The 27860-nt window shown below is 46.1% G+C and overlaps 1 protein-coding gene across 7 annotated transcripts in view; it reads left to right on the forward strand.

The window, feature by feature from the left end:
* Mob2 (MOB kinase activator 2) overlaps window positions 1–27860 on the forward strand; it is a 56697-nt gene that overhangs the window by 15621 nt on the left and 13216 nt on the right. Inside the window, exon 1 of one of the 7 annotated variants that reach the window (XM_032891399.1) lies at window positions 13997–14442. The exons of 3 other annotated variants lie outside the window; for them this stretch is intronic. Coding sequence is in view for 3 of the 4 variants with exons in the window: in XM_032891397.1 (XP_032747288.1) it covers window positions 23561–23670 (110 nt within the window). In the remaining variant the exon portion in view is untranslated. Of the gene's footprint in view, window positions 1–13996; window positions 14443–20604; window positions 20651–23502; window positions 23671–27860 lie in introns of those variants that run through there. 3 more of the 7 variants (XM_032891396.1, XM_032891397.1, XM_032891393.1) reach the window with 3 other exon arrangements.

The raw sequence follows: 27860 nt of genomic DNA on the forward strand, positions 1-27860 counted from the left end.
GTTTGTCTACCTCTGTATCAGTAACTCCGAGGTATCACTTGCCATGTTCCACCTGGTCTGCTCCTACTCCAGCAGGCCGGCCCGCATGGCCATGTGCATGTGCGCATGCTCCCCCTCCTCAGGGTGTCTTCTTCCTTCTCCTCTCTCCTTGTGGTCTCTCCTCAGACCCTAAGTCCAGGAACTGAAGCTCTGATCACCTCTCTTCTGTCCAACTATAGGCTGTAGGCATATATTACCTACATCTTTATTAACCAGTAGTTTTAAATTAAGGAGAAAGGTTTGCACAACAAAAGCTGGCATATATGAGAATTCACTGATCTTGAGGCAACTAGGCCTTGGGATAAAATATAATAATATAGCAATTGAGACCAAACCTCACTTTTTGTTGTTGTTGTTTAAATTAAAAGGCTCTTTTTCTTTTCTTTTTTTTTTTTTAAAGATTTATTCATTTATTATATATAAGTAGACTGTAGCTGTCTTCAGATACACCAGAAGAGGGCATTGGATCACTTTACAGATGGTTGTGAGCCACCATGTAGTTGCTGGGAATTGAACTCATGACCTCTGGAAGAGTAGTTGGGTGCTCTTAACTGCTGAGCCATCTCTCTAGCCCAAAGGTTCTTTTTCTTATAATAAACACTATTGTCCTAGTTAGGGTTTTACTGCTGTGAAGAGACACTATGACCGAGGCGACTCTTAAAAAGGACAACATTTAATCGTCGCTGGTTAACAGGTTCATAGGTTCAGTCCATTATCAAGACAGGAAGGATGGCAGTGTCCAGGTTGGCATAGCTGGGGAGTTGCTGAGAGTTCTATATCTTGAGCTGAAGGAGAAGACTGTCTCCAGGAAGCTAGGAGGAGGACCTCCAAGCCCACCCTAACAGTGACATGTTTCCTCCTGCAAGGCTATACCTACTCTAACAAGGCCACACCTCCTAATAGTGACACTTCCTGGGCCAAGCATCCAAACCACCACATTACACTCCCTATGATCCCAACAGGTTTGTTCAAACATATGAAACTGTGTGTGTGGGGTGGGGTGGGGGGGTGGGAGCATACCTAGCTATGGCATAAAACAAAATATATTTCATCCAAGTTCAAAAATCCCTATAGTCTATCATAGTTTCATCAATGTTTAAATGTCCAAAGTTCAAAGTCTCTTCAGAGATTCATGCAATCTCTTAACTAATCCCCTATAAAATTAACATCAAAAGCAGATCCAATACTTCCAACGTCACAGACTATACATTACCATTCCAAAACGACATAGTGAGGAAATCCTGGACAAAAAAGGCAGCCGGGCAAACTTCAAACTCCACATCTCCATGTCTGATGTCCAACTCCTTTCTGCTTTGTTGACTGTAGCACAATTTTTGCTTTGGCTGATTCCATTCCCTGTTAGCTTTCCTCAGCAGAAGTCCCACAGCTCTGGCATCTCAAACATCTTGGGATCTCCAAGGCAACTTCACCATCTAGCTTTTTGTTCCAAAGTCTGGGATCCACACATGATCTTCTGAGCTCCTCCAAAGGCCTTAGGTCACATCTTCAGCTCTGCCCTTTGTAGCACTCCAAGGCCTAGTTGATGCCACTCCACTGCTGCTGCTGTTCTTGGTGGTCACCCCACGGTACTAACTTCTCTAATTAGCTAGAGTCTTCTCCTGCATATAATAGCCTCTCGTAGGCTTTCTTCATGCTGCTAAACCTCAACTTTTTTGCATGGTCCCTTTAGTTCTGGGCCATTAACTGCAGCTGAGACTGCACTTTTATCAGTGGTCTGCCCTGGCCTTTCACAGTGCCAAGCCTCAGCTACTTTCTATGACTCCTTCATGCCTTCAAAACCAGTACCATCTAGGTGCTTCTTACACATGACCAAGTCCAGCTGCAGCACGAGATAGAACATTGGCTATCTCTGGAACATAGCTTTGTGTTCTCAGAAAACACTTCCTAGAAGATTTCACCTGAGTGATGCTGGTCTTTTCTTAATTACTCCTAATTTCTTAGCTCCAGCTAACTACCATGGTTGGGAGCTGTTTTAAACTCCTGTGTTCTTACTTATGAGTTTTATTGGGGTTCTGAACTTTGCTACTACCTTACCAGTTCTTCTGTCTGGTGGCATGGTTCACAGCCCCACAGATAACCAGATCATAATAGTACCTAGGCATAACTATTCCTCGTTCAGTGGCAAATGCATAGACAATAAGCTTATCTGGATGGGATCTTGCCCCAAAGTCACCACTCCCTTAATATGTTTATCTTCTCCAACACAGGATTTAGCTCCATTTCACTTCCTGGTGCCCTTTATAACTTGAACCATATATTTTGTACTTTTCCTTTCAAAGCTTGCTACAACTGATCAAAATGCTTGAGACTAAACCAGAGAACAAAGTCTCTGCTGGGTTCTATTGAGACTTCCTTTGTCAATGCCATTAATAATCCCTTTGCTTTAGCCTCAGGTAGACTCTTCAGACAGAAGTGTCAAAAGCAGCCATACTGTTCACCAAAATACCACAAAAACAGTCTCTAGGCTACATACTGAAATTCTTCTGCACTGAAACCTCTTGAGTCAGGTCTGCACAGTTCAAATCTCCCTTAGCACCAGTGTCTTTCATATTCCTACTAGAATGGCCTGTAAGCCCCACTTAAAGCATTTCAAAGTCCCTAAACCCACATTTCTCCAAACAAAAGCATAGCAGGCCTATCTAAGCGATACCCCACCCTCAGTCCCAGCTTCCATCTTAAAGTTTTACTGCTGTGAGAGACACCATGAAGCCAACTCTTACAAAGGACATTTAGTTGGGGACAGCTTACAGGTTCATAGCTTCAGTCCATTATCATCAATGCGGTAGCATGACAGTGTCCAGGCAGGCATGGCTGGGGAGGAGCTGAGAGTTCTACATCTTGATCTGAAGGCTGCTAGCAGACTGTTTCCAGGAAGACCTCTAAACCTACCCCCACAGTGACATGTTTTTTCTGGGACTGGAGTTAGAGATATTTATGAGCCACGTTGTGGGTGCTGGGAATTGAACCAGGGTCCTCTGGAAGAGCAGCTGGTGCTTTTAACTACTGAGCCATCTCTCCAGTCTCCGAGGTGATTCTCTTTTTAAGTTACCCTTCTTCTTGAGCCCTGTTACTTTGTGGAGTTTTGCACTTCCCTGTCTTTTTTCAGCCACTTGACCATGAATCTTGAACCTACAAGGGCCAGATATCTACCTCCCTGTGGATTCTGGCACAGGAGAGCACACTCGGGCACTATTACTTCCTGGAAATTGGAATAGATGTTTTAAAAACCTATGGGTGAGTTGAGTGTAATGGTACACATCTTTGATCCTAGCACTTGAGAGGCAGAGGCAGAGAGATAGTATGAGGTTGAGACTTGGTCTATATATTAGAAGTTTGGGGACAGCCAAGGATATATAGATTCAGATTATATTTATGGGGAGAGAGAGAGAGAGAGACAGAGAGTGTGTGTATATACATATATATTTACACACACACACACACACACACACACACTAACAATGAAGAAAGAGGTCATCAATTTGAAAGAAGGCAAAGAGTAGTATATGGGAGGGCTTGGGGGAAGGAAGAGGAAAGGAGAAATGATGTAATTATGTTATAATCTCAAAAATAAAATTAAAACAACAAAAGCTTGTGCATTTGTAGTCCCCAGATATTGGTGGTGTTTAGTTTCTCTAGCATTTATGTGAATATCCTAAAATCTTTCTGTTCCTGGGCTTTCTGATATGTCTCCATTTCCTCTGACCAGTCTCTCTGTCTTCAGCAGGCCTTTCAGATGACCCTATGCATGAGGGTCTCCCTCAGTCTTTCAGTCTTGAAAGCTACATTCTATGCATGGTATTCTTTTAGCCTGCTCTAATGTCAGTCTGTTGTTTCTTGGCTTTAGCATTGCTATTGAGTTAGCTGTTAAGGAGTCGCCGTGCACACAAATATACATACATATACATGTGCACACAAAAACACCCTTTTCCTCTAAGCTTAAGAGTGATTTGCTTATTTGTCAGCATATAATTGGTGTGCAAATGTCTGAGGGCACTAAGACACTGAAGGACTTTGCTAAGGGATCAGACTCTTTCCTTGTTCAATACAACCCTCCACCCATGACTAGATAGCTTAGGATGGCTTTGAATTTGATCTACAGTCACTTTTAATGAACAGTAAAGGAAAATGAAGGCTTATAGCTGATGCTAGGTATGGTATTAGGGTAGTACTTACTGTTGTGTAAACTGTTGTGTAACTCTCTCTCTCTCTCTCTCTCTCTCTCTGTCTCTCTGTCTCTCTCTCTTTCTGTCTCTCTCTCTCTGTCTCTCTCTCTCTCTCTCTCTCTCTCTCTCTCTCTCTCTCTCTCTCTCTGTCTCTCTCTCTCTCTCTCTCTCTCTCTCTCTCTCTCTGTGTGTGTGTGTGTGTGTGCGCACAAGAAAGTTATAGAGCAGGGTCCCTTGGGAATGGAAGGAGCCAGCGGGACCTCTACTCTCTGTTGCCTCAGGGCACAACCATTTTAGTGACTAGGGGAAAAGCATAGCTGCTCCCTAAAAGCTGCAATAATGTTGAAGTATCTTCACACACTTGTGTCTGAGACCTTGGAGATCAGTCTCTTCTCTGGTGACAGGAAAAGTGAGCAGAATAGAAGGGAGGAAAAAGACGGGATGTACAGAATGCTGACCCCACTTCTTTGTAGAACAATATGCAAAATCTCAGGCAGTCCTTAAGTCGATGTAGCAGTCATATAACTGCTATAACCTTGGTCTTCTAGAAGAGCTCTAAAGAACCCATCACTGGTGAACATAGTCAGACTCTGTTTCCCCTTCTCTCTGCCAGTTTAGCAGTCTGGATTCTGAGTTGTATAAAGAAAGAAACTCCAGGCCACTTTCGCTTCTGTGGATTATGGATCTCCTTGCATTGTTGATGTTGAGCCAAGTATGAGGCTAGTGATTCTCAAATCCATTTCTAGACACTGTCCTAGATGAGATTCCTTTTCCAGCACAACTTAATCCCGAAGTTCTAGTTTTTATTTATTTGAAACTGTAGCCCTGACTGTTCTGGAACTCTTCGTATGTTTGGCTGGCCTCAAACTGACAGATTCTCTTGCTTCTGCCTAGGATTAAAGGCATGTGCTCTATTATACCTGGCCTGAAGTTCTGGTTTTAGTGAGACCTTTCTTGTTTGTTTGTTTTTCTTTGAAACAGCATCTTATATAGCCCAGGCTAGCCTCAAATTTGGTATATAGTTGAAGCTGGCTTCCTGCTTCCACCTCCTGGGTACCATATAGGCATAACACACATATATGACCTAGTATAACTTTTTTTTTTTTTTTTTTTTTTTGAGATAAAGTGGTCTCCTGGTCCTACCTTTTTGCTTCCCTAGTGCTGAGATTACAGGGATAAGCCATCTCATTTGGGCCTAATGTAACATACATTTATTATTATTTTGAGAGAGAATCACCCAATCATGCCTCTGCCTCCTCACTGCTAGGATTACAGGAATGTGTAACATAAGTGATGCACTTGAACTACTAGAGCTATACTAATCTTTTTGGTGTTCCTCAGCCTGGCAACAACCCAGAATATCTTTCAGCTTTCAGAAACTTATGCTCAGTAGCAGCTTACTCTCTGACCTTTGTCTTATGTCCCTGGCCAATGCTGTGATCTATCTTTACTACCAGAGACTGTCCAGAAATGATCCAGGTCCACATCCCTTTGCTTGCTTCTATCCACTGTGTGCCGATATTCTCTCCTCAACACTGGAGCCTGTTCTTGCAATATCTCTTCCTATAGACTTCATGTGCTAGCCTTCCCCTAGAAACTGGATGGAATAGTTAATTCTTGCTCTTTGTGCTATGGATGGTCTCATGGAGCTGGCCTGGGAAAGACATTGTGCATCAGTGCTCCCTCTGTTGCCATTGCTCAGCTTCTGGCTGACACTCTAGAGAGGCAAAAGGGCCCTTCCTATGCATGTAGCTTGTTCAGGGTATTTGCTAAGACAGAGCCTTGTTGTCTGTTTTAGAAGGCTCCACAAGGTACTCAGGAGAAATGTGGTGACTTCTGGTAGCTAGACTCTGAACATGTAATTCTTGGCTACTTTCTTTATACATCCTTGTGAATAAGAGTTAGGGGCCTTCTTGAATGGCTTGGGCAAATATCAACCCACTTTAGAGGTTAACTGTAAATGGGTCCCAAGGCATTAAACCCACCAGGGTACAAGAGCTTCTGCTAACTGTAGTGGATATGGTGTACAAACACTTTGTTCCATCTGTAGTCCATGGGTACCTTAGGACCCTGCATCTTTCCTTGTTAGCATAGCCCACTGCTGCAGCTCATTGCACACTGCTTGGTGTACAAACTTACAGCCTTAGGGCAGAACAGACAGACAGGTCACTACTTGGACTACCTCCTCTTCCCTCATTCAGAAGGTCTCTGTCCACGCTTGTGTCAGGACAAGCTATGGCAAGTTTTTGCAGTGGCTAGGGCAGAGAGGCAGTTTCACTGGGAATTTAGCCAACTTACCTCCCAGGTCAGAGTTGGACTTGGGTTCTCATTCACTGTCTGCTCTGCTCTGTGTTCAGATAGCAAACATGTGCATCTTTCACCTTCTACGTCTTTTTATGTAGAGCTCGGGATTTGACTACAGGTTTTATGGTCTGATTGGGGTGCTTAGGGGCTAGTCCAGGAGGAACCTGAGGCTGACCTTGGTTCTACTCATGTCTTGATTATTTCTGCTTTCCTGTACACCTGGACTGTCTTGTCATACCTCCTCAATTCTAGACACTGACTCCTGCCTTCACTCACACATGACCCTGAGCCATTAGGACTTCATTTTTAGGGCAGGTATATACACAGACTAGAGCCTGTGAGGAAACTGAAGGGGGCTTGCTTTGTGAGTACTAGGCGAATGTATACCTGTTTGATATGTTACATCTCCTGCAGGAAGCTCTTCCTCCTGAGAGACATTGGAAGAGCCAGAGAGGTATCTGAGAACTTTTCAGAAGCAAGAGCCTGTAAGTCTTGGGCCAATTGCCCAGCACATATTTTTACTCAAGCCCTAGGACTACTTTTGGGTCTTTGGTTGCCACCCTTTTCTAGTGGGAGCTCTAGTGGCTTCAACTGTGTGGGTGTGGTAATACATTGGTGCAAGAAATTGCTGTTTCTAGATTTGGCATCCTCTGCATGCACCCATGATAAATGGTTTCACAGCTGTTGTTCAGGAAGTGTGGTAGATGTAGCTGGTTACGTTGTGTCCTGAGGTTGGTAAGGGAGAACTCAGAAGGGCCATTTCTTCTGTGGAAGCTGCTTGTGAGGAAGGAAGTGTCTGTGACCTCATCGAAAGGCTGGACCTGAGGGCAGACCAGGCCAGGTCTTCAGGTCTGTAATGAGCTAATTGGGCTGACACAAGAGTCACTACATGGTATCCTGGGTTTAGAAAAGCTGTGTCAGGGTGTATAGTGCAGTGGAAGGTGAACCTGAGAGAGTTCTGGGCCTGTCCTCCTTTTTCCCTTCTCATTTCTTCCCTTGATGAAATGCCAGCCTTTCTAATCATGCCATAATCATAGTTATGTGGGCCTCTGATGGAGCCCAGAAGGCTGAAGGGCATAGCCCTTAATGTGGAATGTTGCCCAGACCACAAAATCAGAGAATGGTGTGGATAGCATCAACTTGTGGCCAAATTCCTGCTTTCCTTTCTATACCTTTCCCTTCCTGACCAAGCATTTGCTGAGCTTTATTTCTGTACATGGTGCTGGGGAGCAAACTCAGGGCCTCATACAAGGTAGGTAGGTATTTTACCACTGAACTACACATGCTTGCAACATTCTGCCCAAATATGTTGAAATCTTAGTATTCTCTTGGAAGTATTTCAGTGTACATCTCTGAAAGATGAAGTGGGTTTTGTTTTTGTTTTGTTTAAGATAGGACCTCACGTTGTCACCCAGCTTGGCCCATAACTCCCAATCCTCCTGCCTCTGCCTTCCAAGTACTTGTAGATGTATGCCAGTACTCTAGTCACAGGACGTCTTCTTTCAGTGTTCACACTTGCCTAAGCACCACATAACTATTCCTCTTCCAGCTTTTCACTCCATTTGCTTTCCCTTTACTTATCCCTCCCTCCCATCTGAGACTCAGATAAATCCCTGGGTGACTCTGTTGGTGTTGCCAGATGCCATCTGAGCTGTAAGAGCACCTTCTCTGTACTACTCTGTTGAGGAAACAGGTTTTGCTGGATGACTATCATCTGGACTTTGTCTTTCACAATGTTCGTGCTTGGGCTAACTGTCCATAGGTATCTTGGTAAAGGCATAGACTTCTTCACCAGTGTAGGTGCTTCCTCAGTTTTGGTGGTGCTGTCAGCCACTGGTCATTGGCAGGATCCGTGAAGTGTAGATGCTTCTGGACACTTCAGGATATTTCCCTTGTCTCTTTTCTCAGTAGGTAAATATCTGTGAAGAAGTGTCACTTGTGCCTGCCTGGCACCCCCAAGAAAGTCAAAGTACATGCTTGTCTTTTTTCTCAGTTTGCTAGCTGTCAGAATAAAGAAGCTGACCCTAGTTGTCTTTCAGAAGTGCCAATTTAAGATTCATATATCTGTAAGCACTTTTAGATTGAAGGCCTGTTACCTGTTATGGCTTTCACTATACCTATGAAAACCATGTCCCGTCTCGGGCCAAGTTTGTGGTCTGCTCAGCTCTGGTATCTACTGGACCTCTCATGTATATATTCTTCAGCCCTGTCAGGCTCCCTGATGCTGTCTGCTGTCTGCAAAGTGGTCCCAGTATGTTTCTTAAGCCTTGCCTCAGAGCTACGGGTGCACGTAATGCATGTACTGGATGGACATCATCACTTAAGCCCTCCCTGAGAATGGAAGCCTGAAACGGGGAAACTTGGGAAGTAGAGAGGAGGGGGGCAAGCTAGATACAGTTTTCCAAGACTTAAGTGAAGGTCACATGTAGAGGGGTTTAGATACTTTGCAGACACTAAAGCAACAGTCTTCATGGTTCAGCATGACTATATTTGTATTTTTGCAAGAGCACTTTGATGATTCAGGGAGGATTCTATCTCATAAGTATGGCTTGTTGGAGCTATGATCACATCCCACACATCTACCGTAGAGGCAACCTCTCATTTTTCTCTGTGGCATGAGATACCTGGGCAGAGAGATGTCAGATGGACAGTGAGCATAGGATAGGTCCAGCCAGGCCTTAGGCAAGAATAAGATGAGTAAGGGTGAAGTAAAGAAGGAGCACAGAGAAGTGGGACACAAGAAGGCCTGCATGGTCAGGAGTAGGGTGTAGGGAGGGATGATGAGAAATAGCAGGTGAATTGTAGGTGTGTAACTCTGCACACAGAAGGTCTGGATACAGAGGTGGCTCGTTGGATTAGGCTTCTCTGGGGATAAAACAGGGCTAGCAGTGTCAATGCAGTTAGTATTTGGCATCATTTGTCTGGCAGCTGGAAGATTCCTCTTCATGTTCATAGCAAGCTGCTCAGACAAGTCCCCTCTGCTAGGGTTCTGTTAGATTTGAAACACTACTTCAGTCTGTCCAGACTTTCTTCAAGTACTGACGGCCTTTCCATTTCCAGGTCCAGGTCCAGCCAAGGCTGTCCAGGGCTATTGCCAGATTTCTAGAAAAGTGCTATACTCTGCTCATTTGAACACACCTGAGCCATTATTTTCACTTCACAAGTAGGAAGGTAAATCACAGAGGTTGATGAGCCCAGGAAGTCTGGTTCTGCAGAGCCCACCTGGCCTGTATGGGGAGCTTCTGTGGAGCATTCAGTCAGTGTCCAAGAAATTATTTCTCCTTCAGGACCTTGCAGCCACTGTGTAGCAGTGCCTGTGCTCTCTAGCTTTCTGAAGACCTCAAGGATTGTAGGCCTGGGACCTACTGGCCCAGACCAAGGCGGCTCATGTGGAACCCACCAAAGCTGATTGAGAACTGGCTGTTGATCCTCCTGTTAGTTTGTCCCATCCCTATATGTGTCATCTACCCTCACTTCAGAATGTAATTGCATGCAGGCTGGGCTAGGCCTTGTTTCCACTAGAGGGCACTCTTGACCACTTAGGGCCCCACAGTGATCCTGTACACAGTACAAAGAACTCTGTGTAGTTGGTGGATTCTCCTGAGTTGCTGTGGGGTTAATGAGAGAATGCTAAGGGATCTCCGCATATTGAGAGCATATGCAATACCAAGTGCAGAGTTGGCATTGGGGCTAGTGCCTAGCAGCCTACACCCTTAGGTGTGTCTGTACACATGCACGCGTGACCCAGGAGCTGTGCCCTCACACTGGTGGTGTCTTGTCCCAGGAGTGGTGGGAAAATCTGAGCACTCATTTGTGCCAGCTTAGGGGGACACTAGCATTTTCATCTGTACAATCAAGTGGGCCAAAGAGATTATTCTAATTGGATCACTTTTGACCTTGTTTATTTTAACCCACCATCCTCATTACTGATACTTTGTTTTAATGGTGTCAGGTTACCTTTGACCACTCCTACATCTCAAGAGTAGTAAGGATAGCTATGGGAACATGTCCATTCTGTTTCTGTCTGGTTCTCTTGGCTCTTTATGTAGGGGTATGTGTTTGTTTTGTTTTATTTTATTCTTTTTGGAAGGAATGTCGAGAGGAGCAGCATTGACTCTTTTAGATAGCAACCCTGCTTAAAGATTATGGTCTGCTACTATCCCCTCTCACAGATTGCCCTGGGTTTGGGGGGTCATGTCACTGCCAGGATTGAGGCTGGTGTCTCTGTACCAGAGGGAGAGGGAGATTCTGAACCATAAGTCCACCTGAAAGTGGTTGCAGAATTTTGTGTGTGATGGATGTGAGATAAGAACACAGTGTTAAGCTGTGATGAGCTTGTGTGCCTCATTTCCAGTGACCTGGTTTGCTGCATCCTTCCCTGTATGTGTTGGAGAGACAATGATTGACAATTCTGCCCAAGGCAATAGAGAACATAGCTGGGTGTCATTTAGTCATTGGAATAAATCGCCCTGGAAATAGTACATCAGGGTTTTGTTATGATTTTGTTTTCTTAGCTTCTTTCTTTCCTTTTTTTTTTTCCCCCTTTTTGGTGCTGGGCAGGGGTTGAGGAGTGGAACTCATGCCCTTGTGCATGTTAAGGAAGTACTCTACTACTGGCTGTATCCCCAGCCCAAGGAGATCAGTGCTGAAGCCTTAAGCCAGGACTCTGGTGTGGTCCATGGACTTGGACAAGATGGAATCCTTGACCTTCAGGGTCACAATAGTGACACTTACCATGGAATAGGTGTGGAGCAAAGGTTCTGTCTTAGGTCTGTTTGCTAACTGGGAAGTAGGGTAGGTGTGGAGCCAACCCCTTTGTCGTGCATAGGAGTCTGCGTTACAGGCTTCCTTTGGATGCCCTAGAGTCTACCAGAGAGGGGATGGATGTTCTGATGTGCCCAGACCTCCTACCACATGGACCTTCTACCTTACCAGCTGCTATATTTGTAGAAAAGCAGTCTTGTAGCCCTCAAGAGGGTGAAGGCCATCTTGCTCCTTTTGGTACGTCATTCTATAGTTAGTGCTTCATTCAACCTCATTATTTGTAAGTTATTCTGAGTTTTGATGTTTGATTAATTGCTAAAAAAAGTCAAACTTTTTGGTCCATGGGTGTTCATGTTTTGCATGCTGAAGCATTCTGGGCAGGGAATGCCTGGCTTGCTGTGATGGAGGATGGTGGTAGTCATTGTCTTTAATTGGTTCTCCGTTTGTTTGTTGGCCTTTTGTTCTCCCACTGCTATTGTGTATATTTTCTTCCATGTCTTTTATTATTGTTTTTAGGTGTAGTAGGCATATCCTTGAGGTTGATCTATAAACACTTGAACCTATAGCATTGCCCCTCTGCTGTTTGGGTCCTTCTTTAAGATTCAGGTGACTACAGCCTACAGACCAGGCAGGACAAAGAGGACAGTACTCCTAAGTAACCTTGGGAAGATTCATAAAGATTTTCAGGAGCAGTGGGAGCCTCTGGGCAGAGGGCACAGCAAATGCTGGGGTTTGAAGAAGGGCTGTGTATGCTAGCACTGTAGGTCATGGGAGGCTGTAGAGACCCTGTGAGTCTGAGCAGTCAGAGCAAAACAAGCACTGCTCTGGCTTAAGTGTGCTAATGCTAGTGTTGTACATAGGCAGCATTCCTGCTTGTTCTTTGTCTTTTTTGCCCTTCTGCCTTAGCATGGAGACCTTCACTAGATATCAGTTTCTTGGACTCAGGAATGGAGAACTGAATGAGCCTATTATATATTTCCCACCCAGGTATTACTATGTTACATCGGCAGGAAATGGGTCAGGATGGGCTTTGGAGACTTGGATCCAAGAGTGAGTTGGGCAAGCTTGGCTTTGAGAAGGCTTTCTTTGGCCAAGGGCCAAGGGTTAGCAAGTTGCTGAAAGGTAAACTACCCTGCCATAACTGTCTAGTGAGGCAGGCAGTGCTGTCAGGCCTCTCCTCAGGGGCAGTGGGCTGGGGTCCTCTCCAGAAGCCACAGCCTCTCAGTTGCTGTTTCCTTGAAGGACGTGATGGATGGTCCCTGGCCCCTGGCCTGCTGCTGCTCTCATTTAGAACACAGGCAACTCCTCCATCTAATGCCTCCCCTCTATCTTTAAAGACAAAAACATTTTCAATTAGAGAGGAATGTGCTTTTGAGGGGACTGCCTGCCTCCCTGGTGACCTGCAGCTGGTGGAACAGCTGACCAATGAAAGATCAGTGCCCTGTGTCTTTTTGGTGTGCCACCTTCCTGCCGTTCTACCCACCCAGTCTTTCCCTATACAAAATGACAAAGACTGACAGAGCCCTGGCAAGGCCTGGTGGTTCTCCTGGGCACCTCCCTCATCTAGTATTTGTGACACAACAAACAAGGACAATACCAGGTACTGCACTGACCTCTCAGATCTAAAGAGTCCACTTGGTTGTTTCTGACTCCTCTCTAGAATCATAGGCCAGACATAGTCCTGAAGGGCTGTACATCATGCTGTGTGGTTGAAGATGCACCCCTGTGGCAGTGGGCGTAGGCTTTTCCACCTGCATCAGGTAGTGTTCCTGATGGGCTGGGGGCTAGTCCTCAGTGGAGCTATCTGCGTTGGACTCCTCTGCACTCTCTTCTGGAGCCTTTTATCCTTCCATAATGGTTCTCTTTCATTTTCCACAGATAGACAGCTTCTCTGTATCCCCAACCTCACTCCCTCCCCACCCCCCTCCCTGCCCGGCTTTTCTTTTAGGGGGAGGAAAAAACCCTCACCTAAATCCTATTGATTTTCAGGGTTTTTTTTGGTTAAGTTCTGTAATAAGGGCTCTATAAGAGGTTTCTTGCCTAGTATATAACATGGATGGGCAAGGTTGGAACCCAACACTCAGAGAGCAGAGGCACCCAGCAGGTTCAGTTGCTCCATCTAGCCAGCTCTGCTCCATCTAGCCAGCCTTGTCAGAACTGCTGCCTCCCTCTTGTGTAGGGCTCCCTGCCTCCTCCCTGTGGACTGAGCTGGGCTATATTTTGCAGCTGAGGCTTTTATACCACCAGGCAGGGAGGGGCAGCTTGGCAGGGCTGGCCATCGCCCTTTCCTGGCTGCCTGTGCTCAGGGCCTGTACAGCTTGGTGACATGCCAAGGGTGTGTGATAGACAGGATGTCATAGTCTTCCTGCTATAAATGAACTTGGCTTTGGAACCTATATGCTCCTGGGAATAGTGAGTAGTCTACTTGGTGGGTGTAGGCCCCACCTGTGATTGCAGATGAGCCTAGAACTGGTTCTATGTCTCTCTAGTATAGGGAATGCCTTAGCCATAAACACAAGTCTTCCTTCCTCCCTATACCTTCTTCCCATTTGCCACGTGTGGTAGCCTGCGAGCTTAGGACATCCGAAAGGAAGTGATGCCAAGGCCCTTTAACACCCCTGCCCTCCTGTTAGTACAGGAGTTGGGCCAGGCAGGGTGACTGTGTAGACTCCAACAGACTCTGTAATCGTTCAGTTTCTCGTGGGACAAGAGCTTGGAACCAAAGGATTTGGGTGGCTTCTTTGCCTTCTAAATTTGTCCTAGAATTCTTGCCTTCCTTCTTTTCCCTCTTGATTGTACCAGGCAGCACTTTCTTTCCAGCCTTACCTTGTTGCTACTTCCTTACAATCAGTGCCTAACCTTTACCTTAGGAGGGTGCTTGGACTGCTGTGTGGCCCCTGTGAATCTTATGCTTGCTGCCTTGGAGGTGGGACTCTTGCTAACCTCTTGTAGCTGAGTTGTATGAGTTTGCAGAGCATGAGGGGGTTTCACTTGGCTTCCTCTTGTAGCTGGGGTACCCTGCACACTGCCTACATCTTAAATCATGTGGAACTTGAGGTATAGGGACTGGGTTAGACCCCACAGCAAGGGAGGGTCTGCCTCGGCTACCAACCTCTACCTCAGTTTCCTCTCCTCTGGGTACCTGATGCTGGTAATTAAGCTGGTTCTAAAAGCTCTCCATGTGTTTCCAGCCTTCATGGCAGCTCCTTTTCTTGTGACTGCTAGGATGTTAGTGAATAGTTGAAGCTTTTCTTAAGTTGCTTCTGTGCCTCTCTCCCTCCCCTCTCCCTTTCCCTCTCCCTCCCCCTCTCCTTCCCTCCCCCACTCTCTTTTAATGGGATTTAACTGCCTTTTAAAGATTTATTTATTTTATTCTATGTTTATCACTTTTTCCTCATATGTATGTCTGTGCACAATGTATACGCCTGGTGCCCATGGAGGTCAGAAAAGGGCATTGAATATCCCGGAGTTAAGGTGACTGTGATCTACTATGCGGGTCCTAGGAATTAAACTCAGATTCTCTGTAAGAACAAGTGATCTTAACTGCTGAGCCATCTCTTAAACCTTGTGCTAGTTTTTCTCTTGCCTGGCACATAGAGGTTTCTCAAGGAGTGGTTTTCTTTTCCTTTCCTGGAATTTTAGCCTGTAGTTTTGTACTGTTGTCAGAAAGCAACTGCTTGGTGTCCTTGCCTGACTTCTGCACAGGCTATCCTGTTCCACCTAGACTAGCCTGGGATTGGCAGCAAGGTTTGGGTCTGGCCTCGAAGCCTCCATGTAAAGGATACACCTAGCAGGTGTGGAAGCCCTGTGGTCAGAAGGAAGTCTGTAGCTACTGCTATAGTCATCGCGGCTACCTCTACCCTTCCATTTATTCAGGCTACTTATTCCCCTGAAGGGAGCTGATAAGATGAACCCCTGAGTGGGATAATCTCCTGCCATTCAGAATCTCATGGTATAGCCACACAGGGTGGATGAGGCACTTGCATGCAGGAGGCCTTCATGCAAGAGGATGAAGGGTCTTAATTAGCCTTCCTTCCCCAGCTGAAAAGGTAACAGCCCACCATCATAGTTTTGAACCCTGTGGCACACCAAGAAAAGAGTATGCATTGTCTGGAAGTAAGCAGAACAAAGACTGTCTCCTAGTCACTGATTGCCTGAGACTTCTGGGCTCTGGAGGAAGGACTGCCAGGAGACTGGGACAAAGCAATCTTCACCCCAGGAGCTCTTACCCCTGACCTTGAGCAGGCAGTGCTCCTTCTGCCCATTCTTGGCTCCTTAGCTATATTGCCTGGGAGTTACCTCTGATCCTGCAGACTCTCCCTAACTCAGGGAGGAGCAGGGAGCTACTGCAGTCAGTCATTCTAGATTTCATTCTGGGAGTCTTTTCCACAGGCATGTGGCTTGTGAGGAATTGTTCCTATAGCCTTGATCAGGTATGTTCCCAATGGACTGGGACCTGGCATGCTTTATGTAGAGTGACTAAGATTGTGTGGTCGGTAGGAGCATTATTTACTTAACCTGGGCCAATTAACTAGACTGTCCAATATATGTCTGGAGGACATTCTTACTTTGCTTGGGAGGGCTCTGAGATGGCTACTTTGTTATGGGATCTATGTTCCTGGCTAGAGTGGATCTGTGGGCCTTGGAGCTTCTCAATCAGAAATTTGCCTCAAGTGTGCAAGCTAAAGGCATATGTGTGCACAAGGGTGCTTGCCTATGGGCACCTCTTCTGTGGGTAGGTAGTCCTGTGTGGGTATCTGCTGCACCTGAATCTGCAGTGTAGGAATACTTCATGATGATACCAGCTTGTTGGCCATTCATGAGTGTGAACTGCAATCGTCTAGATGCAGAGCCCTGAGTCTTAGGAGGAAGCTCTCTAGAGGCATTGTCCAGCACGCTGGAGCAAGTCTCTCTCCATCTCTTGTATGGGAGGTCAAGGCTGAAGCCAAGGCTGATGCCTCTACATTGGGATGTCAGCAGAGGTAACAATGTTTCTACCTACCATGTGGTTACCTAGGATGTCTGAGTGCACTGGATCTTTCTGCTTTGCTCTGTGGTGCCAGTGACATCTCTGCTCTCCTAATTAAATCCTGTTCTCTTAATTTAATCCTACAGGAGCTTTCCAGGTCCTCAGACCACAGTTTAGACCTTACTTCGGTCCCTAGAAGTTCCGTCCCTCTTATTCATACTCCTCCCTTTAACCTTCCACTCTTCCTTAACCCCTGAGCTTTCACCTCAAGACGCATTTCCCTGATCCTTTCCCAGTTGCCTGTTTCAAAGCTTGGCAGAATTGAACTCTCAATATAGACTAACTGCCCAGTCTTACTAGCCTTGACTAGGCTTTGGTAAGCTTTTGAAGAAAGGGCCTGAGACCTGGGTACAGGATATGAAGCCACATATCTCACACAAAGGACTCTGAATCTATAATGCAAGGTCCTCCCTTAATCTATGGGGCGCACTGTGTGCTGTCCTCCTGCCTGATGTAAACTTGGGTACCAAGGATTACTAGTTGGAGTCTTCTTTGAAAGAACATTTCAGCTTCCGTGTGTTTTAAGTACCCTCATTATGTTTAGGATGGAGCCCTGAAAAGTGGCAGGAGACTCAATTGCTTCATAGTTTTGATTGAGATTTTTGCTTTATGGATGTATTTAGCTCACCCCAGGGATTTTGCTTTGGAAGACAGAGCTTTGGGTGCCCTGCACCAGAGTAGTAGTAAACAGCTTCAGTGCTTGTCAGAGAGGTAGGTAAAGGGGTGTGTGTGTGTGTGTGTGTGTGTGTGTGTGTGTGTGTGTGTGTGTGTGTGTGTGTGTGTGTTTTTGCATGTATGCATACTTGTGTGTATGTGTGGTGAAGGAATACAGGAGAGCAAGAATGAGTGGCTAGAGCTGTAAGCTGGGTATCATGAGTCTCCCATTTCTCTTATTAACCACAACTGCCATTAGGGATAAAGCTCAGGTCTGGTGTCTTTGCTGAATCACTGGTACAGGTGTCAATAGTATGAGTAAGTGGTATCCTGGTGATACTGGTTTGCATGGAAGGGAACACAGACTTAATCTGTCAACATGGCAGGCACTATGAAGTCAGAGACAAATTATAGAAAATACTCACTGGGAAGTGTTTATGATTGAGGAGCCAAGCTGTGGCATCCAGGTATTTGGGAGAACAAACCAGATACCAGAATGGCCAGTTTGTGGATAGCTGGGTCACTGTGGGCATCCCAGTCCAGGCAGTTGCATATGTCAGAGAGGCTACTGTCTTAAAAAAGGCCTGTCCTTTCCCCATTCTTACCCCAGTGAGCTTATAATTAGAGCTTTGTGTCTGACCATGTCAGCCACACAACTCCCAGAACACTGTTCTGGATGGCATCAGAAACTATAAGAATGGAGCCCTATGAACTGAGAACATGGAAGTGATTCTTCTAAACCTTCATTGTGCTTTACTGGACACCCAGTAGATAACTGTGAGTTTCTACGATATCCCTTAGACCCCCCCCCCCCAAGTAGTTCTTACCTTGTAAAAAATATATATAATATATATATGTATATGTATATATGTATACACACACACATATGCCTTGGTCATAATGGTTAGGCCTTAGGCTTAGCCCTCTCTTCTCAGGTATTTGAGGGTTTTGACACTACCCTCCAGGGAAGGCTGCTCTCCCTTGCCCAGAGTTTGGTTGTCTCAACTCATCAGTCCACTGGAGTTCTATCATGCCCCCTCTTGACAGAGTCTGTCATATAGCAGGTGGGGTGGATTACAGAGGGTCCCTGGTGGTTTCTAAGAGATCAATGTCCTTTGTTGCCTTATCTGTTTACTGTCTCAAAAATGTCAATTCTCATATTTTGACTGGTGGTTGGTTTTTCAAAAGGAGATGAAACTCAGCCCTTTTTATTTGGTTCACTGGTTTCCTTCTGTGAACTTTGGTTTGAAAGGTGTGCTTGCTATACCTATAGCTCCAGATCTTGCTTAACTGTGGAATCTCAGGTGTGCACATCCAGAAAACTGAAGTTTTCATTGTTTTACTTCCTGCAGCTGTGAGTACTTTGTTCCCTACCATCAGGTGTCTGGCTATCTCCACATTGGACCCCAAGTAGCTTCTGACATCAGACAGCATCAGGGTAGTATGGTCCTAGGCCCTTGCTCTCTTTGCTGTGGACATGCTGAGCTGTTGGATGGCAGAGAAGAGCTGGGTCTTGACACCAGAAGAGTTCTCTTTGAGTTTGTGTCTCCAGTGCAGAGGTACTGGAGTATTCCTACAACTACAGCCCTGTGTCTGCTACACTTCCTAGTCACATGCTCAAATCACACTAGCTGTAGCTTATTTCTGCCAGCTCTCCAGCTGGACCCTCTGATCATCCGGCAGTACCATCTAAGAGCAGGCCTCTCTCCCACTTTTACAGCAAGGCTTTTGCTTTCTTATTTATTGATTATATATAAGCACACTGTAGCTGTCTTCAGACACACCAGAAGAGGGCATTGGATCCCATGACAGATGGTTGTGAGCCATCATGTGGTTGCTGGGATTTGAACTCAGGACCTCTAGGAAGAGCAGTCAGTGCTCTTAACCACTGAGCCATCTCTCCAGCCCATGTTCTTTCCTAAATCTTTATATAAACATATTTCTGTTTTATCTTGGATTAGTGTTTAGTGGTTGAATTACTATTTTGGTATAACTGTAAAAGAAACTACCAACTGTTTCCCAAATTAGTCATTCCATTTCCTGTCCCCACCATTGTTGTGTTCTTCCTCTGGCTGCTCCCCTCATTTACCCACCTTGTCATGTATGTGCATGTTGTTTGGCTTGGGCTGCTATCAGGTAGCATGAGGTGAGGGTGACATGGTAGGGGAGGGGTTAGGGCGTGGAACATGTACCTCCCAGCAATCAGCCCTGCTAAGCACTCTCTTATGCAGTACTCTCTTGTGTCTTAGGTTTTTTTTTTTTGTTTGTTTGTTTTTGTTTTTGTTTTTTAAGGTTTAAAATCACACACTTTTCCTTCCTCCCTCCCTCCCTCCCTCCCTCCCTTCCTTCTCTTTTTTTCAAAAATTTATTTATTATGTTTATAGTATCTGCCTGCATATATGCCTACGTGCCAGAAAAGGGTGCCAGATCCCATTACGGATGTTTGCAAGCTGCCACATGAATGCTCTGAATAGCACCAGGCCCTCTGGAAGAGCAACCACTGCTCTTAACCACTGAGCCATCTTTCTGTCCCCAAGTATGTTCATTTTTTAATAGCATTAAAAAGAGTTTGATCATGTTTAAATGTTGATGAAATCCTTTTTTTTTCTTTTTAATTTAGTGCTGTTTGTGTTCTGAAAAACTTTGCCTGCTCTGGGCTTTAGAGGCACTGCTGAATTTTGGTTATGTTTTGTTCTCTGATGCATCTGGGTGTGAGATGGGGCTTACCACTGCTTTTAACCGACACATTCCTTTCTCCACTGAATGATTTCATACCTTTTTCATACCTTTGTTTTGACATAGTTTTCATTTCTTTAGGTCACATGCCCAGGAGAGAAGTGGTTGAGTCATATGGTAATTGTATGTTTAACTTTTTAGAATACCTTCAAACTGTTTACCAGACTAGCTGGCCATGTTAGATTCTCTCCAATAATGATTAAGGAATCTACTTGTTCCATGTTTTGTTAGCACTTTATTTTAGCCATTCTACTAGGTGCTTTTGTGGTCTGAATATGGTTTGCATATTCTCCCTCTTCCCCTCCCCCCAGCCTGTACTCTACAGTGTAAGACATTCATCAGTGAGACTGATTCCTACCATGATGTTCAGGGGCAAGAGCTTCAGTGGGTGACTAGGGTTAGAGAATCTTTCATATGACACCTTGGAATTGAGTCAGCAAAAAAGGCAGTTGATATGAAGCTGGAGAGGTGGCTCAGTGGTTATGAGCACTGATTGATCTTCCAGAGGACTGGAAGTTTGATTCTCAGCACCTATATGGCAGCTCATGACTATTTGTAACTCTAGTTCCAGGGAATCCTGTGCCGACCTCTGGCCTCCATGTGCACCAGACACGCATGCATGACAAACACCCATATATTAATGTAATAAAAATAGAAGGGGATATTGGAGGTTGTTGTTGCTGTTGCTGTTTTGTTTTTGTTGTTTGGTTGGTTTGTTTTAGTTTTGACAGCTGCCGGATGGGGCTCCCTGAACTTCAGAATTGTAAGCTAAATAACCCACTCTTTAAGAGTCCCTAGCTTCAGGTTACCTTTGTACTAAGACAGAACAAAGTAAAGCAGGTATGGAGTGGCTAAAAGCCGTACTGGATGCAATCTTTTCCATCAGCTGTACCAAGCTCACCACCAGACCATGGCACTGTCTCCAGAGCATGTTGGTTGGGTAAGTGCTCCTTCTGACCCCAGGTACCTCAGTGCTTGGAGAAGCAGCCCAGATTCTTCCTCCATCTAAGCACATCTCACAATCAGAGAAACCTGTGAGGAGCATGAACTGGATCATGTCACTGTCCTAAATAAGTCTTTTGATGGTTTTGTGTCCTGATTCCTCCCTGGACTTGGGGCCTTGTACCGTTTGGCCAGCCTCTTTCTTTGTTTCCACCATTATAGCGCACTGATTCACCTTTTCTGTTCCCACCTTCTTTTTGTAAAATTTTATTTTTTATTGGTTATTTTATTTTACGTTTCAAATGTCATCCCCCTTCCTGGTCTCCCCTCTGTAAATCCCTCATCCCATTGCCCCTCCCCTTTGCCTCTCTGAGGGTGCTCCTCCACCTACCAACCCACTCGTGCCTCACTACTCTAGCATCCCCCTACTCAAGCCTCCACAGGACCAAGGGCCACCCCTCCTATTGATTGATGCCAGATAAGGCCATCTGCTGGAACCATGGATCCCTCCATGTATTCTCTTTGGTTGGTAGTTTAGTCCCTGGGAGCTCGGGGGCGGGGGGTCCAGTTAATTGATATTATTGTTCTTCCAATGGGGTTGCAATCCCCTTGCGCTCCTTCATTCCTTCCCCTAGCTCTTCCATTGGGGTCTCCACCCTCAGTCCGTTGGTTGGCTGAGTATCTGCGTCTGTATTAGTCAGGTCCTGGCAGAGCCTCTCAGGGGACAGCTATACCAGGCTCCTGTCAGCAAGCACTTCTTGGCATCAGCAATAGTGTCAAGGCTTGGTGTCTGCAGATGAGATGATCCCTAGGTGGGGTGGTCTCAGGATGACTTTTCCTTCAGTCTATGCTGTACTCTTTTCCTTGCGTTTCCTTCAGACAGGAACAATTCTGGGTTAAAATTTTTAAGATGGATGGGTTGCCCCACCTCTCAACTGGGGGGCCGTGCCTTTCTACTGGAGGTGGTCTCTACAGGTTCTGTCTCCCCTTTGTTGGGTATTTCAGCTAAAGTCATCCCCATTGGGTCCTGGAAACCTCTTGCTTCCCTGGAGTCTGGAACTTCCTAGTGACTACCCGCAGTCCCTCACCTCGCACTGCTACATATTTCTATTCATTTTCCTGACCCTCTGTACTTCTCTCCTGTCTCTTCCCATACCTGATCCTGCCCCTCCTTCCCTCCCCCTCATCTCTCCCTTCTAGGTCTCTCCCTCCTCTACCTCCCGTGATTATTTTGTTCTGCCTTTTAAGTAGGATTGAAGCATCCACACTTTGGTCTTCCTTCTTAAGCTTCTTACAGTCTGTGAGTTGAATCATGGGTATTCTGAACTTTTGGGCTAATGTCTACTTATCAGTGAGTGCATACCATGCGTATTCTTTTGTGTCTGGGTTACCTCACTCAGGATATTTTTCTAGTTCCATCCATCATGAAATTTGCAGGTTCTCGCCTTCTATCTGCTCTTTAGCCAGCTAGTTGGCTTGCCCTGCCTTCTCATGTCACTAGGATCTCATTTCACAGTGTGACATTTGACTTACATGTTTGTATGTTGTTCGTTTGGATACTGTTTTTACTTCTAAAAGTTGACACATACCTGCTTATGGGGTTCAGTTACTCAGGATAGTTGTCATCTAAGGATCTGTTTGTACAGACTTTCCCTCCTGCTCATACTTTGAATTTTTCTGGTTTTTTGTTTGTTTGTTTGCTTGCTTTTTCATACACCTAGCACTTTTTTATATACTACTACCAGGAAGTATATTATTCAAAGGCTCAGCTTCTTGTAACCAGACCACCCTCCAGGAGGTAGGGCCAAGCTTTTTAGCACTCACCTACTCACTTGTGGCTGAACAATCCTTTTTCTTCCTGAGAGGAAAGAGCTCTGTATAGTGAAGACTTTACAGACAGCCTAGCAGGAGAGCCAGGGCTCCTGGATCAGAAATAAATCATGTGGAGAACTTTAGTGGGAGGTTAAGAGAAGGCCATCTTCCCTTTTCATCCCATAAATAGTCTCTATCTAACTCCAGAGAAAATGTAAGAAAAACCCAAGCCTGGTTCATACCTGTTATCTCTGTGGAGAAGTTCTATAGTGTCCATCTCTTGATTGGCAGGAGAATGGAAGCTTGACTCCCACCCAAATCATAGTGGAGCTTGGGGGCAGTACCTCCCTGTCAGTCCATGTTGACTATTCTGCCCATGATGAGTTGGGGTGGGAGTGACCACTCCCAGGTATCTAATTTCTAAGGCTTGATGGTCTCCCATAAACAAGGCCTTGGTTACACAATTTGGGTACCTATGAGGTGTTCCAGATATTCCTGCTGCTTATGGTTCATAGTGGCAGTGATCCTGACTGGCAGACCTGAGGAACAGAACTGTCCAGAACCAGCTTTGTGTCCTCCAGATTCCCTAGAAGCCTGCTGACCCTTTTCAAAAAGCTGTCTGACACCCACCTGTAGAGTAGTAGCAGCTAGTGGGGTCCACTCTGCCAGGACCCTAATGGCCTGTTGATCCCTGTCCTGAGAGTGCTTGTTAAGAAAACCCTGCTTGCCTGCTGTTTCCAGGCTTCCCTCATCAAGGCTGTGTTCAGCTTAGGTCTAGATGGCAAGGGAGGGCCCCCAGGTGTGACTTGGATCTCTCTGGCAGGCCCTTCTGGCTGCTGGGTCCACCCTTTCTCCTCCCTTCTGGCCTTGCTGATTTCACCCTGCCCAGCCAGCTCTTCACTTTGCAAAAGCAGTTCAGACACTCCCCTATTTCACCAGCCTGGGCGGCCCTTACTGTGTAAAGGGAGCAGCTGTTTGTCTCTGCCATGGCTCTCATTGGCCTAGAGCAAGGGCGGAGGGCACTTCCGAGGGAGGGAACCCAGAGCTACATTGCTTGGACCCCACTTTCCCTCACCAGCTCTGCAATCCCCACATCATGGTTGGAGAGCACTGCAGTCTCCCTTCAGAGCGAACTCTGCTCAGCCATCCTCCCAAAACTGGATTTCGGTGTAAAATGGTGCTTCAGGCCGTCAGCAAAGTGCTCAGGTAACAGCCTGCCTAAACACTGTCTGCCTGGGAGGTGGTTGGCTGTAGTCCTGATTGCCTTCTCAGTAAAAAAGCCTGCTGTGCTGGGGTGGGCGTGCCGCCTTTGGGGTTGGTGTTGGGGTAATTGGTGCAGCTTGGCCAGTCTAGCCACTGAGCTCATTGCATGCTACATAGGAGCACAGCCACCCGCGCTGGGCCTTTGCTACATAAGGAGTCCTACTCTGCTCCCTCTGGAGACTGCTGGACAGTCAGTGGCCTTTATCATCAGCAAGTTTGTCTGGGTTCGTGTTTTTTGGCCAATGTCTGTCTCTCTTTGGCATGAACCTTGGCTACCCAAAGCAAGAATGTCCTGGAGCCTGTCCTTGAGTGTCCAGAGAAGTGACATGCTATATCCCAGGTGCTTGATGTATGATAGCTGCTACTGGAGTGTTGTCGGGAAAGCTTTTCAGACTTCCTACCAGCAGTGGTGTTTTTTCTCCAAGTCTGGGGTGTGTGTGGAATGCAGGTGGATGAGTGGGAGGTATGTGGATGACTTGCTGGTGGGGTGGCAGTTTCAAGTCAATCTGGGGCCGTGTTCCCCAGTCAGGAGGGAAGAGGCAATGCCTTTTGGACTCCAGTCAGTTTTCTCTTCCAGGTAGGAATCGCGTGTTTGTCTCAACAAAATGGGCCACTGTCATCCATCTTTTCTTTTCCCTTTCCTATCATGTCCTGTCCTGTCCTCCCTCCCTCCCTTTCATCCTTCCTCTTTTTTTGAGACACAGTCTCTCTGTATAGCTTTGGCTGTCCTGGAACTCACTGTGTAACTAGCCTGGCTTTGAACTCACAGAGATCTGTCTGCCTTTGTCTAGTAAGTGTTAGGGTTAAAGATGTGTGCCACTATGCCCAGCAGGACCATTATTATTTAAAATGAAAGTAAATAGCATTTGCTTTTCCAGTGCCCCTTTAAATGTGAACTCCCAAAGCATAGAACTCTTTGTGAGGCCTTGACATGCATGAATCCAGCCTGTGATAGTCCCTTGCAGTTGGCTGGTGAGTTCTGGAATGGGTTTCTGTGCCACCTACCTGTCTCTGGTCACCTCTGACCCTACCTGCTCCTCTGGGCCATTGTCACTACATCATTACCTGAGCATCCACAGGGGATGCAAGCAAGAACCAAGAACTACTGTCAATTCCAGTGTGACGCTGTGAAGTTTTAGAAGAAGCAAGGTAGTGGTATCATTTACCCTAACTTAGATGGTGGCATCATCTGCCCAAACCTGGAATTTGATTAATGGTAGTAGTAGAGGGCCACACACATTTTAGTGTTTGTATTTCTGCATATATGTGGTTAACAGATACCAAATATCAGCTCTAGTAGGCTAAGAAATGGCACTCAACTGCCAGTGACACCTGGTTGCTTATACTGTGGGAGATCCCATTGGGAGAGAGCTTAGCCTGGCCTTCCGGAGAATCACACTGTGTTAAGTGAGGATAAGTGGTTACTGTCTAAGCACACCTTAGCCCTGGTGTGTCTGTCTATTCAGTGCCTTGTTCTCCAGGTGTATGAGTCCTTTACTGGGTCAGGGACATTAATGAAAGTGTGCCTTATCTGGGGTCCTAACCTTTCTGGATGGGGGGCACAGGGGGGAGAAAGAGAGTGAGAGTGAGAGAGAGAGAGAGAGACATAGAAACACAGACACACAGAGACACACAGAGAGAATGACAGAGAGACAGAGAGAGAGAGGGAGAGAGAGACAGAGAGAGCGCTCCAGTGACCCTCTTCACTGCTTCTGATCATCTCAACCTGTGTGTAGTATGGTAGTGCTGAAGGAGGAGGATAAGATAGGACTGGGAGGATCTTCCTATCTTGGCCCTTGAAGCCAGGCATTAGGCAGTGGAGTTAGTGAGGACTTGGTCCAGATATCGGCTTTCAGTATTGGAACTGAACTTTCTGGGTACCACAGAGACCTAAGCCCTGATAATTGCTGCAGAAGAGATGGTAACCAGGAGTGAACATACTCACAGTCCAGCAGTGGGGGACCAGCTATTGAGGGGTTGGGGAGAGCCTGGTAGTATTTAACTGTGCTATGAGGGCTATGCTAGCTTGTGCTCTGTTGTCAAAGGAGCCTCTACAGTGATAGGAAGAGAGGTCATTATGCTTAAAGTTAGTGCTTTGAGTAGGCTGCATCTGACTAGAAATATGGGAGTCCCCGGTAGAATAACTCATAGCACTCTCTTCTTAGCTTTTAGCTGTGCTCTACCTAAATAGTAGTATTTCACAGACCTGGCCCAGGAGGGCTTGTATCTTTAAGATCCTCATGCCCCTGCCTGCTTGCCATACTCCCCGTTTACTAATATTTAGCCCGTGAGTATTATCCCTAACCCCTTAGTATTTAACATCTCCTTCCTTAATGTTAACCCCAGGTCTCTAGAAGCTAACTTCTGGTCTCTCATTGATAAATTCCCACTCTAACTGTTAACTTAGCTGAGGCTGTTCAGGTGGGAAGGTGGGAAGCAAACACATTCTCTGTTTCTCTAGAGGCCTAAGATGTCCACACTCAATGTTCCTACTTCTTTGGAGTGATGAACTTTGTCTCAAGACTCTTGGATGCCTTTCCCACCATCCTCAGACCTTAGTGCTCTTAAGTCCTTCATTCTTTGACTTGCCATGTATGCCTCTCCCAAGTCTGAGCATTTCTCTCCTAGAGTACTTTGCTTTGTGAGCATCTGTGTTGGGTCAGAGGCTGGGGAAGTTAAGGTGGAGCTCCAAATGGGGCTTTGTGGGGAGGGAGGAAGCAGGCTAAGCCTCACTGCAGGCCAAGAGCAGATGCCAACATAGCATCTTACCATCCTGGTCCCAGAAAGATGCTGCTGGCCTACTTCCTACCAACAGTATGAGAACCATCCCAGTTTCATGCTTGACAACTCATTGCCATAGAGATTCTTTTTACTAACTCTGCAAATTTCTTTTGCTCCTCAGAGGTCAGACTTTGAATAAGGATTGGATCATAGTTGGTGCTTGGGATGCCAAAGGGTTCAGTGTCATGGGATGTGCCAGCTAGAATAGAAGATGTGGCACTTCATAGTTGGGGTCCTAGAGGACTAGGGGGAGTTTGCCATATGGGCAGGGAGGACAGAGCACTGTGGCAGCAGAGGCATTGAAGCAGAGAGTAGGAATCTAAGGCCAGGTGAATGTGTGGGAGGCAAGAAGAAGCTGGTTCTGGTAGAGCGTGTATACCTCTAAAGTAGGCATTTTACTTAACTAAAAATGCTCTTCAGGGGCCAGCCTCAGCCTCGCTGTTGGGAGCTTTGTTTTGGGAGTGTTTTTCCAGGAGCTTATAGCAGTTTTGTGGGTATACTGACATGTGGCACCCACTCCCTAGTCCCTATAGTACAGTCTCTGTGCTGCTCACTCAAGCCTTTGTCTGTATAGTCCTCCCTCTAAATGGGTCACAGTGGCGAGTGGTATAAGTGAAGCTGGCAGAGCCTGTGACCTCAGGAAAGTGTGCAGGTATGACCAGCCACTGATGTATGGTCTTTTCAGCCTGCCTCAGAGCCTGGGAGATATTTGTTTGCCCAACCTAACCGTGTGAAAAGAGTCACTGGCGAAGGAGCTAAAACTGGTCCTCTAGATGATTCTATTGCCCTGGCTAAAACCCCGTCAGGAAAAGAGTGAGGCTTTTGATGTCCTTCAAGAAGCCTTTCTACTAGCAACTACCATATTCTTCTCAAGCAGAATGTGGGTCCTATGTTACCTCTTGTTCCTCTTGCTTAAGTGTGGACTCTGTGACTAGGACTGAGAAACTTAGGTTGGCAGTATAGTGTCCCAGAGTGCACTATGTTCCAGGGTTCAAGTTGAGCCCATGTGATGGGGGACAGCAACTAAATGGGGATATGACTAAAACAGGAAAGGCTTGGGCTTCATGTGCACATGCTGTCATCTAGCATGACATCTACTTGCTGCCTTTTAACATCACCCAAAGTTCCTGTGGCCCATTCTAGAAGGAGGGAGGCCTTTCAGGGACTCCTTTCCCCACTAGGTTGGGGAGTAGCTTCTGCCCAGAGGAGCTATGTCCTCCCTTGTAATTGTGAGTGGGAGTAAGGGTAAAATGCTGTTCATAGGATACCCTCCCTGAAAGGATCCTCAACTGTGCTCAAAGCCATGGTGATGGCTGGTTCTTACCAGCCACCTTCCTAGTTGTCCTGTCTTT

This window comes from Rattus rattus, chromosome 2 (assembly GCF_011064425.1).
Source record: "Rattus rattus isolate New Zealand chromosome 2, Rrattus_CSIRO_v1, whole genome shotgun sequence".
Classification (NCBI taxonomy): domain Eukaryota; kingdom Metazoa; phylum Chordata; class Mammalia; order Rodentia; family Muridae; genus Rattus; species Rattus rattus.